We start from the raw sequence: 13,546 nt of genomic DNA, 5'->3' as shown, positions 1-13,546 counted from the left end.
CATGCTCCTTCATGCCCAGCCTTGTTTTTGTTTTTGGGGGTCAGGGTCTCGCTTTAGTGTAGGCTAGAACTCACTCTGTAGCTCAGGATGGCCTTGAACTCAAGGCAGTCTTCTTAGCTCAGTCTCCCATGTTCTGTGGTTAAAGGCATGTGTCACCACCCTTGGCTTTTTACTTTCTTCTTAATGAGACCACTCTGCCTATCCTGCCTAAACTTAATCAGTTCCTCTTATTGTTCTCCTGAACAGATACTTTTTAACATTCTGCATAGTGTATACTGTTTATTTTTCTCATTAGACTCTTGACTCATGAACAGCCATGTACATAAAGCCTAAAACCACAGAGTAGGAAATCAGCAAATATTAGTCGGTGAAAATCAGAAATAGCTTAGCTTCTGTCATGTCATATTTAAGAATTTATTTTGTACAGTGGCAAAGTTCACCACTAAATCTGATTATTTGTGCAGATAATTGCTATGGTATGATCCAGTGTAATTTTTGTTGGTGAATATTGAATGAACACAAATAGTGCTATATAGTACAGAATAGCATTTTCTTTTCTTTCTTTTGAGGAGGGTCTCATTCTAGCCCAGGCTGACCAGGAATTCACTATGTTGTCTCAGGGTGGCCTCAAACTCATGGCTCTTTTCCTACCTCTGCTATCCAGGTGCTGGGATTAAAGGTGTGAGCAGGGCTAAGAATGTCTTTTTTAAAAAAATATTTTTATTTATTAGAAAGAGAGTGGATGGGTGACCCAGAGCCTCTAGCCACTGCAAGTGAAATTCATACACATGTGCCACCTTGTCCATCTGGCTTTCTGTGGGTACTAGGGAATCAAATCTGGGCCCTTTGGCTCTGCAGGGAAGTACCTTAACTGCTAAACCATCTCTCCTGTTTTTTTTTTTTTTTGAGACAGGATGGCTTGGAACTTGTTTCAGTCCTTTTTGCCTTTGCATCCTGAGTGCTAGGATCATAGGCATGCATCATCACACCGGCTATTCTGAATTTATTTTATTTTTAAAATTTAAAATATTTTTATTTATTTGCAAGCAGAGAGACACAGAGACACAAAGAGAATAGACATTCCAGGGCCTCCGTCTCCAGATGCATGTGCTACTTTGTGCATCTGGCTTTATGTGGGTACTGGGGAATCAGATTCTGGCCATCAAGTTTTACAAGCAAGTGCTTTTAACTACTAAGCCATCTCTCCAGTCCCTGATTTTTTTATAACTTAATTTTAGTACACTTATTAAGTTCCTTCTATCTGTATGTATTATGGGGTCCAGTGTTGCACAAGTAAGACCATTGACTCACAGAATGTGTGGCAAAGTTTTATTGGGTAAAAAAGAAAAGGAAAAAGAAGTTCTGGCATATCGTGTCTGCCCCCAGAGGGAATCTCTGGGGGCCAGCCCTGAACTGTTCAGAGTGTCAGCTTTTATTGGAAATAACCACATGATGTTAGGAAAAAAAAAAACCCACAAAAAACGGGATGGGTGTTAAACTCTAAATCACAATTTACTCATGACAGTTATAGGCATAAAAATAAAAAAAAAGGAACTTGTGAAGAGATCTGTTGGTCAGTTACAGGAAGCACCACCTCAGGGTTCCAGGTAGGCCTGTGACCAGGAGTCTCATTTATCTTTAGGAAGCATCACCTGGGGGGTGTGACGCAGGCCTGTGACCAGGAGTCCCACTTATCTTAAGGACTTTGCTCAAAAATGCAGGCCCCAGGAAATATATTCATTCCAGCAGAGCCTCTTGTTTACCTGCTATTAGCAGAGCCTTCCTGTTTGTCTGCCATCAACAGAGCCTCCTGACTTACATTTCTCTAGGTTAGGTATAAAGAAACGTAGGGAAATTTAACATTTTGCTCTCTTTACATACAGTTCTAGGTTGTAGAGAATTTCTTGACTTGGAAGACCATGAAAGCAAACTCCCATTGATACTGAGATAAATGCTAACTAGTGATGTTAAGTACCTTATGGAATGCAAATATGGAATTGCCTGTGGGTAAGAGGTTTGTGTGTGTGTGTTGTGGGGGGGTGGTGGGTAGAGGAGAAAAGGGAAACTTGGGTAAAGCTGTGAGGGGCATGTTTTAGAACTTGGGAGAATGTAGATTCCTAGATTGGGCAAAGAAGAAGTTACTGACTTGGTAGGGTTTTTTTTTTTTTTTTTCATAGTTGAGTAATGAACAAGGTGTCTTAGGCCAACTAATATAGCACTAGTGTAATATCAGCAGTTGAATGATTAAATCACCAGGGCCCTTGGGTTTCACTTGTGTGTGCTCAATTTAGATATTTTGAAGGCAAACCCCAATCAAATCTTGCAGCTAATTGCTTAGTTGTCTTGCTGGTTAAATTCTTTTGTGTATTTAGTATTGACTAAAATTTTGTGTTAGATTGAGATTTGGGCTAGTTTGGGATACATTTAATAATTTTAACTAATAATTTTTCTTGGTTCATTTTATTTACAGTTATTGGAAATCAATAGATGTTCTGACTTTTCCACTATTTAAATGTAGTAGTGCCATTGGATTGAAATGTTGGTGATGTCAACCTCTTCAGAATTAAACAGTGGGCAGAACTTCCTAATCCAGTGGATGACCAGTTCTGCTCGGGCTGGGGTCATATTAAATCGATTTCCTATTTTGGAAGCAGATCAAGATAAGCAAGCAACTACAGATGCTTCTACCAGCTTTCCTGTTAAAGGCACACATTTTTCAACTAGTTTCAGTTTTACTAGTGAAGAAGATTCACTTCATGAAGTACAAAAATTGGGGTCTGAAAACCCTATTAAATTGCAGTCAGAAAAGTGTGAAGCCCTGACAGTATTTCCTTTAGTTAAGAAGGAGCCACAAATACTGGCAGATCAAGATGCAACTGGATACCAGGAAAATAACAAAAATGACTTTATGCCAGATTTTGTGAGTGAATCTAAAGAAGTGACTTATAAAGACCCACTTTTTAAAAAACTTGAGCAGGTACATTAGAATTTGGCCCAATATATTTGTTATTACAAGTATCATGTGATTGGTTGCAAGTCATCTATCCTCTTGTTTCTTGAGAACCCTGTACTCTGTAATGCTCAAAATATCAGGAATTTTCTTTTATCTAATGTGAAATGTTAAAATGTGTTTAATATGTAGGTTATAACAATTAAGAAGCTTCATATCTATTTCATTTGATAAAAACTAAGTTATAAGTGGCTGATCAGATACTAGGATAAAAATGTTGAGGCTGTGTGTGGTGGCACACACCTTTAATCCCAGCACTTGGGAGGCAGAGGTAGGAGGATCACTGTGAGTTTTAGGCCAGCCTGGGACTAAAGAGTGAGTTTCAGGTCAGCCTAGGCTAGAGTAAGACCCTACCTTGAGAAAAAACAAGAAGAAAAAAATGTAGATGTCCTGATACTCATCCTATTGTGAGATTCACAGAATTGGTATAATTTTTTCTTTCTTTTTAAAAATTTATTTGAGAGACAGAGAGGTAGAGAGAGAGACAGAAAATGTGTGTGCCAGGGCATCCAGCCACTGCAAATGACCTCCAGATGCATGTACCACCTTGTGCATCTGCCTTATGTGGGTCCTGGGCAATGGACTAGAGCGAAACACTACCTCGGAAAACAAAACAACAACGAACATGGTCCTTTGGCTTTGCATGCAAGCACCTCAACCACTAAGCCGTCTCTCCAGCCCTTTTTCTGTTTCTTAATTGTTATACCAATAAGATTTCCTTTAGAAGAAATTAGATTTTGGAGTTGTAGTGGCAGATTTATTCACTGGGGGATCCTTCTCTGAAATTCTTCATCAGGGAAGATCTGAGAAGGGAGATGGGAGGGGATTAGATAAATAGAAGTAGCAAGTATCATGAAAACGTATAAAGCTAGTTTAATTTTACATTTAAAAAGCTGAAAGAAGTACAGCAAAAGAAGCAGGAAGAACTGAAGAGGCAGCAGCTAGAGCAACTGCAGAGGCTCATGGAGGAACAGGAGAAGCTGCTCAGCATGGTATCTAGGCAGCACATATATCCAGGTATGTTTTACTTGCATAGGATTGTTGGTTAGTATGAGGAGACACACATAGACTTCTAACCTTTTCCTGGCAGATTTATTTCTACCATTCCTTTATTATGTTGGAAACTTCATTTTCTTCAGGGTCAGGTATATAAGTGTGAATTGGTAGTGCTGTAATAACACAGACCAGAAAGAGCTCAGGCATTCTGGAGTGTTTCCCTGCTTAGAGATAGTCTTGTATTATTTATGTATTTGGTGCTACGGCCTGAACCCAAGACCTTATATATGCTAAGCATACACTCTACCATTGAACTACAACCCCAACCAGCATTTATTGATTTAAAGAGTGGGGAGCTAGGGCTAGGGAGATGGCTCAGTGGGTAAGAGGACTTGCTGTACAAGCATGAGGGTTCAAGAGGGCCTGAGATGGCCTAATAAGTACAATTCTCTAGCACACCCATCAATAGCTGGGCATGGCCACACATGCCATACCCATAATCCTGTGAGGAGTATTGACTGGGGCTCCATTCCAAGTTCAGTAAGAGACTATCTCCAGGAAATATGTGGTTGAGTACTAGAGGAAGATATCCAGTGTTCTCTGACCTCTGCACGCATACATAGGGTATAGATAACTCCTGTTGCCCTATTGAGGGATATATCTTTTAGTCTCTCTTCAAGGAGAAAGGTTTCTATATGGTATCAGTTCATTTTAGATTTAGTTTTGTGCTTGCTTTTCCCTATCCTCCCCTTTCCCTCCCCCTAAAGCCTTCCATCACTGTTGTCTGGGCCTTGAGTTGCCTACCAGGTATGTCAGCAACTGGTCCATCTTAGAACCACAGATAAGTGGGTCCATGCAGTGTTTGTCTTTCTGTGATTTTGCTGAGGACGAACTGTTCCAAGTCTGTCCATTTTTTCTGCAAATTTCATTGTATCATTTTTTCTTACTGCTGAGTAGAATTCTATTCTATAAATGTACCAAAACTTTGTTTTTCACCCAATGATGGGCACCTGGGTTGATTCCAGTTCTTAGCTATACTGAATTGAGCAGCTATGGTCATGGTTGAACAGATATCTCTGTAGTGAAGCATGGAACATTTAGGATAAATGCCCAGTAAGGGAATAACTAGGTCTGTTGGTAGCTATATGTTCATCTTTTCCAGGAATCTTCATATTGATTTCCATAATGGTTGTACAAGTTTACATTCCCACCAACAGTGGATGGGGGTTCCTTTTTCCCCACATCCTCACCAACATTTGTTCTTATTAGATTTTTTTTTTTTTTTTTTTTTTGAGGTAGGGTCTCACTCTGGTCCAGGCTGACCTGGAATTTACTACATAGTCTCAGGGTGGCCTCAAACTCATGGCAATTCTTCTCACGAGTGCTGGAACTAAAGATGTGTGCCACCACGACCAGCCTAAAAAATCTTTTTAAAAAAACGCATTTTTGAAGCTGGTGGAATTCACTGTGTAGTCTCAGGTGGCCTTGAACTCATGGCTCTCCTACCTCTGCCTCCAGAGTGCTGGGATTAAAGGTGTGTGCTACCATGCCTGACTACTTGTTAATTTTTTTTTTTTGCTTATTATTTATTTATTTATTTGAAAGTGACAGACAGAGGCAGAGAGAGAGAATGGGTGTGCCAGGTCCTCCAGCCACTGCAAACTCCAGATGCGTGCGCCCCCTTGTGCATCTGGCCAGTGTGGGTCCTGGGGAATCAAGCCTCGAACTGGGGTCCTAGGCTTCATAGGCAAGTGCTTAACTGCCACACCATCTCTCCAGCCCATTGTTAGATTTTTTTTTTTTTTTTTTTATGGTTTTTTGAGGTAAGGTTTCACTCTAGCCCAGGCTGACCTGGAATTCACTATGGCGTTTCAGGGTGGCCTTGAACTCACAGCGATCCTCCTACCTCTGCCTCCCAAGTGCTGGGATTAAAGGTGTGCGCCACCATGCCTGGCCATTGTTAGATTTTTTAATGCTTGCTGTCCTTACTGGAATAAGGTAGAATCTCATGGTTGTTTTAATTTGCATTTCCTTAATGGTTAGGGATATTGAAAATTTTCTTTTTCTTTTTTTTTTAAAATTAGTTATGTACACAATGTATATACAATTATGTTAGTACCATTGTTAGTCTCCTCCCTGTCCTCCCCCCTCCACAGGGACCCTGCTCATTGGGGAATATGGGTTGTAGGTAGGGTTAGCCATCAGTTATGTGTACGAGGCAATGTCTGTGCATAATGACCCAACTTGTGGCTCTAACAATGTTTCTGCCCCCTCTTCTGCAAGTTTCCCTGAGTCATGTTGAGTTCGTTTTGGGTCTACTTCAACGATGAAGTCTTGGGAGCCTCTGTGTGTCTGGATATCTGGTTTTGTAGTAGTTGAGTGTTCTCTGTGTCTATCTCCTTCACCTTTGTGCTGCTACCAGGTTCACCAAGAAAGCAGCACTCTTGCTCATTTCCCCAGTTACTCTTGGTTTCAGCTGGGGCCATGTTGAGGTGCGATGGGCTGATTCTGTCCTCAGGATCTGCGTTCATCTGAAAAAGAGAAGCAAATTCTTCAACTGAGAGCGAAGTCAGCACCAGATAAATGGTATAACCACTATTATTTTAGAGATCATTTAATAGGTGTAGGTCCTCTTATAGCCCATGATTGTTGGGAGCTTGATAGTGGAGACCGGGCTTGTTTTTTGGATATGGTTCTGACTTGTTTCCCATCTCCAGCTATGGGTTCTGTTCCATTGAGTAGATCAGTTAGCCAAATCAAGAGCAGTTGGTTACCCACTGTGGTCATGTGCCACTATTGCACATGTGTGAGCATCATGTCAGGTTGTCTGCTGAGTAGTTTAGGCCACGAGTTGCTTGGACAGATGTTGGTCTTTTTCCCCCAGTTGCTCATGTTGCACCTTCCAGCACTAGACGAGCTAACTGTCTGGGGACTGACTCTTCTGGAATTCCAGTCAGGCCACTCCATGTTCCAAACCAACAGCATATGGTGTCCTCAGCAGTAGGGTCTTACCATTAGCCTTTGGTGGGTCATCAAGTACTCTGACAGAAATCTGTCTTCTTTTGGGAAACCTTGTAGGTCTTTCTAATCAACAGCTCATTGTAGATGTTAACCACATGCTGGTACTGGGAGTTACAGGACAACACCAAAAAAGAAGGAAGAAAACATAGATAATATAAGAGATAGAGAGAAGAGGAGGAGGGGGAGGGGGTGGGGGAGGGGGAGGAGGAGGGGGAGGAGAAGAGGAGGAGAGAGAAACAGTAGAAGAGTAAGGTTAGTCTTCATCTTACCCTCTCCTGGGTCCTTTGATTCAGGTGTTCCCTCTAAGGACCTGATGAAGGTTCAACCATTTAGTCTGTCTTTTAGGATGTAAAATTTTATTGTACCATTGCCATTTGAGTCCAGTTTTGTGTCCCCCATCCCCACTCTTACCCTCCCCTCCCTCCCCACCTTCCCTATTGTCCCATCCTTGAGATGCTTATTAGGTATGTCAGCATCTCAGGCTGATTCAGGATAGGAGCTACAGATGAGTGAGACTATGTGCAGATTATTTTTCTGTGATTGGGTGAGTTTGCTGAGTATGATCTGTTCCTGGTTCAACCATTTTTCTTCAGTTTTCATTATGCCATTTTTCCTTACTGCTGTGTAGAATTCTATCTTGTAGATATACCACATCTTGGTTATCTATTTGTCTAATGAAGGACATCTGGATTGATTCCAGCTCTTAGCTATTATGAATTGAGCAGCTATAAAACATGGTTGAGCAGATATCTTTGAACTGAGGCATGGAGCTTTTAGGGTAAATGCCCAGTAAGGGAATAAGTAGGTCTGATGGTAACTCTATAGTGAACCATTTCAGGAATCTCCATATTGCTTTCCATGCTGGTTGTACCATCTTACATTCCCACCAAGAGTGAATGAGGGTTCCTATTTCTCCACATCCTCACCAACATTTGTTTTCATTAGATTTTTTAATGTTTGCTATCCTTAATGGGATAAGGTGGAATCTCATAGTTGTTTTAATTTGCATTTCCCTAATGGTTAAGGGTGATGAACATTTCCTTAAATGTGTATTTGCCATTTTTTATTTCTTCCTCTGAGAACTGCCTGTCCAGTTCTTTGCCCCATTTCATTAATGGGTCGTTTCACTTTTTATTGTTTAGGTTTTTGAGTTCTTTGTAGACTCTAGAAATTAGGTCTCTGTCAGTTGTATAGCCAGCAAAAATCTTCTCCCTTTCTGTGGGTATTCTATTGGCTCTGCTTATTTTATGTTTGTGAAGAAACTTTTCAGCTTAATGAAATCCCAATGGTTGAGTGATTAAGTTCCTGAGCTACTGGGATTTTGTTCAGGAAGTCTTTTCCCATTTCTTTATCATGGAAAGTTCCTCCTATTTTTTCTTCCAGTAGTAGCAGAGTTTATGATATTATATTGAGGTCTTTGATCCATTTGGACTTGATTTTTTTGCATGGTGAGATATGTGGATTTAGTTTCATTTTCCTGCATATGGTTGTCTAGTTTGTCCAGCACCATTTGTTGAAGATACTGTCTTTTTTTTTCCAACCTACATTGTTAGAGCCTTTGTCAAATATCAAGTAGCTGTAGTTACTTGACCCAAAGTCTGGGTCCTTGATTCTGTTCCATTGGTCTATAATCCTGTTTTTATGCCAGTACCATGCTTTTTAAAATTATTATTACTAAGGCTTTGTAATGTAGCTTTAGATCAGGTGTGGTGATGCCGCCAGAGGTATTTCTTTTTCTGAGGTTATGCTTGGATATCTGAGGCCTTCTGTCATTCCATATGAATTTTGAGATCATTTTTTATATCTGTGAAGGAAAATGTTGGGATTTTTATTGGTATTGCATTAAATCTGCATATTGCCTTTGGTAAGATTGCCATTTTCTCAATGATAATTCTGCCTATCCGGGATCATGGGAGGTCTTTCCATTTTCTCAAGTCCTCCTCAATTTCTTTTTTGAGAGTTTTTATGTTTTTTTATTGTAGAAGTCTTTGACATCCTTGGTTAATGTTATTCCAAGGTATTTTATTTATTTATTTATTTTGTTGCTATTGAAAATGTGACAATGTCACTTACTTCTTTCTTTCTATCTTTGTCTTTTGCATATAGAAAGGCCACTGATTTTTGTGTATTGATTTTGTATCCTGCTACTCTGCTGAAGGAGTTAATCACCTTTTGAGTTTTGAGATGGAGGTTCTTCGGTCTCTTTTATATAGAATCATGTCATCTGTGATTGTGTGTCTTTCCAATTTGTATCCCTTTTATTTCTCCTGTCTTGCTGCTTGAGCTAGGACTTCTTGTACTATGCTAAAGAGCAGATGTGAGAGTGGACACTCCTCTCTTGTTCTTGATCTCAATGGGGATTCCTTCAGTCTCTCCCCATCAAGTATTATTTGGGCTTTAGGAGCTTTATATATAGCTTTTATTTTGTTGACCTATAGACCGTCCATGCCTGTTCTGTCCAGTGTTTTGATCATGAAGTGATGTTGTAGCTTGTTAAAGGCCTTTTCTGCATCTATCAAGATGATCATGTAGTTTTTGTGTTTAAGCTTATTTATGGGATGTATTATATTGACAAATTTCTGTCTGATGAACCCTTGTGTTCCTGGGATGAAGCCTACTTGATCAAGGCAGATAATGCTTTTGATGTGTTGCTGAATTTAATTTGTGAAGATTTTGTTCAGGATCTTAGTGTCTAAATTCATCAGGGAAATCATCAGGCCTGTAGTTTTCTTTTCTTGTGGCACCTCTGCCTGGTTTTGGTATTTGGGTGATAGTAGCTTTATAGGAGTTGGGGGACTTTCCCTGTTCTCCAACTGTGTGGCACAGTTTGAGAACAATTGGTTTTAGTTCTTCCATGAAGGTTTGATAGAATTCACTAAGAAGCCATTTGGTCCTGGACTCTTCTTTTTGGGGAGGTTTATGATTACCTTTTCAATCTCAATGGGTGTGATAGGCTTGTTTGGGAGATTAATCTACTCTGAGAGCTTCTTTGGAGGTTCTAGCAGGGAAGTGTAGCTACTTGTATACCCTTGACCAAAGACCGGTCCTTCTCTGTTCAGGGAAGGTTGTCCTCTTTGAGCGTGCAGGTTTGGAAGGTATGTACATAGGGAGGAAGGGGTCACCCACTTAGCTAGCCAGATCAGCCGAATCAACCCTGGCAATCAGATGTAGCAGCCAGATCACCCTCATAGTTGATTAATCTGCTCTGAGTTTAGCTTTGGTAGGTGGTATGTGTCCAGAAATTCATCTGTTTCCTCCATATAATCCAGTTTTGTGGAGTAGAAGTTTTTGAAATAAATCCTGATGTTTTTGTTAATTTGAAGCCTTTTTTTTTCTCGATTGATCAAATTGGCCAGGTGTTTATCAAGCTCATTTATTTTTTCAAAGTACCAGCTCTTTGTTTCATCAATTTTCTTCATTGTTTTCTTAGTTTTCAACTTACCCAGTTTTTGCTCTGATCTTGTTTCTTTCTGTGTGGAGCTTTTTGTGCAATGAATTTTCTCCTGAGGATGGCCTTCATTGTGTCCCATTAAGTTTTGGTATGAAGTGTTCTCATTGTCATTCGTTTCTAGAAATTATGCAATTTCATTTTGTCCACTACCTATTTATTGTTTAAAAGTGTGTTGTTCAGTTTCTAAGAGCTGATGGGATTCCTGGAGCATTTTTTGCTGTTTGTTTCTAACAATATAGCATTGTGATCTGATAATATGTAGGAAATTATGTCAGTCTTCCCAAATACATGGAGGCAGGCTTTATGACCCACTATATGCTCTGTTTTAGAGAAGGTTCCATGGGGTGCTGAGAAGAGTATATAGTCTGTGGATTTTGGGTAGAATGTTCTGTAGATGTCTGTTAGGTCTAATTGATCTGTGGTTTTGTTTAGCTTTCTTAGTTCCCTGTTAATTTTCTGTTTGGATGATCTATCTATTGCTGATAGTGGAATATTGAGGACCCCAACTATGATGGTGTTGGTGGTTATTTCTGTTTTGTTGTCAAGTAGGTTTTGTCTTATGAATTATGATGCCCCTGTGTTTGGTGCATAAAGATTAATGTTTGTGAAAATCTCTTGTCGGATTGTTCCCTTGATAAGTAGGAAGTGGCCTTTGTCTTTTTTGATTACTTTTAGTTTGAAGTCTATTTTAATCCAGTATTTGTATAGCTACACCTGCTTGTTTCTTATTCCCATTTTCTTGGAATGACATTTTCTATCCTTTCACCCTGAAGAGGTGTCTGTCTTTAGTGGTGTGGTGTCTTTCTTGAAGACAGCAGATTGAGGGATCTAATTTTCTGATCCACCCTGTTAGCTTATGTCTCTTGATGGGTGAATTAAGGCCATTAATATTAGGGTAACAACTGTGAGGTTTGATTTAATCCCTGCCTTATTGTGGTGGTTTATTTGGTTTGGTGTTTTCTTGGGCTTTGTAGATTTTTGTGCCCTCTCTCAGTTTGGTTATTTTGATCTGCTTCTTGTAGGCACTTGAAGTTGTTTGATTATTCTGTGTGGAGAATTCCCTCAAGTACTCTGCAGGTTTGGCTTTGTGTTGATATGGTTGTAAAGCTGAGTTTTATCCTGGGAAATTTTTCTTCCACCATCTACTATGAGCTTCTGTAGAGTTTTGGACTCGTTCAATTTGGTTTGTATTTTCTACTACTTTTTAATGTATAGTTTCCAACCCTCTGTCAAGTTCCCTTTTTACATCATTTTCTGATTTTCTTAATGCTTCTTGGAATTCATCCTTGCATTTATTTATGTCTTCATTGAGCTTAGCCAGCTGGTTATTGAGGTCCTCTTTTTTTTTTCTCTCTCTCTCCTTCAGACCATCTAACTGTCTTTGGAATCCTTCCTGGTTCTTTTCTATTTGGTCTAATCTAGCAAGGACAGCATACATACAATTATTGTCCCTTTGCTGATTTTATGCAAGTCCTGCTATTTGCTTGGCCAGGGTTTCATAGCTTGTATCTTCATTTGTGTGTTCTGATCCTATTGTCTCTTCTGTGTTTTGATTAGAGACATCCATTGTGGGACTGGGCAATCTTACTGCATTTACTTGCGTTTGATTTTTCATGTTATTCCTTTTGCACCATGGTCTACCCATCACAGTGTAGGAATCTAATTTAGGAGGAAGCTGTAGTTTACCCTTGAAGTGTCTTTAGTGATTATTCCTTTTTATGTTTGCTTCCACTAGGCTTCTGATGGCAATGGGGCCTGCTTGCTCAGAGGGAAGGAGCCCATGAGGTTCTGGCTTGATGAAGGGGCTTGTTGTTCTGTGATTGGGATATGGGACTGTTTGGTCAGGTGGCCTGAGGGGACATGGGGGAAGGGGAATGGGACAAAGCAGACTAGTCTTGTGGGTGTGTTGTTGGGGGGGAGCATGAGAATGCTTGGTGGTTCTGTCGTGCTGAAGGGTGAAGAGATTCAACAGTGGCTCCCTTGGGACCCTATAGCAGGGATTTGATGGGACTGCCAGGTCCTGTAACAGAGCAAGGCAGGGATATGGGACTGCTGTGGGTCAGGTGTTATGCATAGGGGTTGTGGAGGTTGTGGTTGGAGAGCATCGAGATGGGGAACCCTAGCCTACTGGCCTGGGTCTGTGCACAGAAGGGCAGTGGTGTGTTGAGGCTCCTGGTAGTGGTGGGGGGGAGTGTTAGCCTGCTAACCTGGGTCTGCATAGGAAGGTGGAGGATGGCAGTGGGTGGGACTGTATTCACTCATGGAGGTCCTCTGGGGGAATGCTAGCATGCTGGGATAGTGTTCCTGTGTGGAGGTCCCCTGTGGGAACGCTAGCCTGCTGGCCTGGATCCACGTACAGTGGGGGGGGGGGTGTGTACAGTGATGGGGGTGAGGTAGTGAGTGGGTGGTTATTCCTGCCCATTGGGGTTCCCTGGGAGAAAGCTAGCTTGTTGGCCTGGGTCCGCACATGGGTGTGGGGGGCGGCAGCAAGTGGGCAGTGTTGGCGCTGCAGGTCCCCTGAGGGAATGCTAGCTTGGTGGCCTGGGTCCTTGCACCTGGGTGGGTGGCGGTGGCGAGTGGGACAATGTTTGCAAGTGTGGAGGTGCAGCCTGGGTCCCCTTGCCTGTGGTTAGTGTAGGAGGAACCTGCTGCTGGGACTACGGCTCAGATGGCTGCTTGAGGGGACTGGGGACTTGGGGTTTACCTGAGAGTATGGGAATAAGCAAATTCCCTTTTTTGCTGCTCCACATCCTCCAACTATAGGTCTGTTAGAGTCTGCTCACCCCTACAAGATCCAATAAACTCTCAACATCTTCCCTTTCCCTTCCTTGTGGCGTGGTTAGGTGGACATCTTGACCCTTGAACATTTTCTTACGTGTGGGTTAGCCATTTGTATTTCTTCCTCTGAGAACCCTCTATTCAGGTCTCTGCCCCATTTTTGGAGTAGGTTGATTTTTTTTTGTTGTTGTTGCTTAGTTTTTTGAGTTCTTTGTAGATTCTAGATATTAGGCTTCTGTCAGTGGTATAGCTGGTGAAGATTTTCTCCCATTTAGTGAGTGAGTGGCTCA

The 13,546-nt window shown here is 41.1% G+C and overlaps 1 protein-coding gene across 8 annotated transcripts in view; it reads left to right on the top strand.

The window, feature by feature from the left end:
* Positions 1-13,546, top strand: part of Cenpj (centromere protein J) — a 115,366-nt gene that overhangs the window by 5,104 nt on the left and 96,716 nt on the right. For 6 of the 8 annotated variants that reach the window (XM_045145967.1, XM_045145969.1, XM_045145968.1 and 3 more), the window contains exons 2-4: positions 1,884-2,007; positions 2,471-2,977; positions 3,904-4,027. The exons of 1 other annotated variant lie outside the window; for it this stretch is intronic. In XM_045145967.1, coding sequence (XP_045001902.1) covers positions 2,537-2,977; positions 3,904-4,027 — 565 coding nt within the window. In that variant the 5' untranslated portion in view covers positions 1,884-2,007; positions 2,471-2,536. The remainder of the gene's footprint in view (positions 1-1,883; positions 2,008-2,470; positions 2,978-3,903; positions 4,028-13,546) is intronic. One more of the 8 variants, XM_045145966.1, reaches the window with a different exon arrangement.

Source organism: Jaculus jaculus, chromosome 3, assembly GCF_020740685.1.
Source record: "Jaculus jaculus isolate mJacJac1 chromosome 3, mJacJac1.mat.Y.cur, whole genome shotgun sequence".
NCBI lineage: Eukaryota > Metazoa > Chordata > Mammalia > Rodentia > Dipodidae > Jaculus > Jaculus jaculus.
This window is presented reverse-complemented; position numbering and strand designations above follow the sequence as displayed.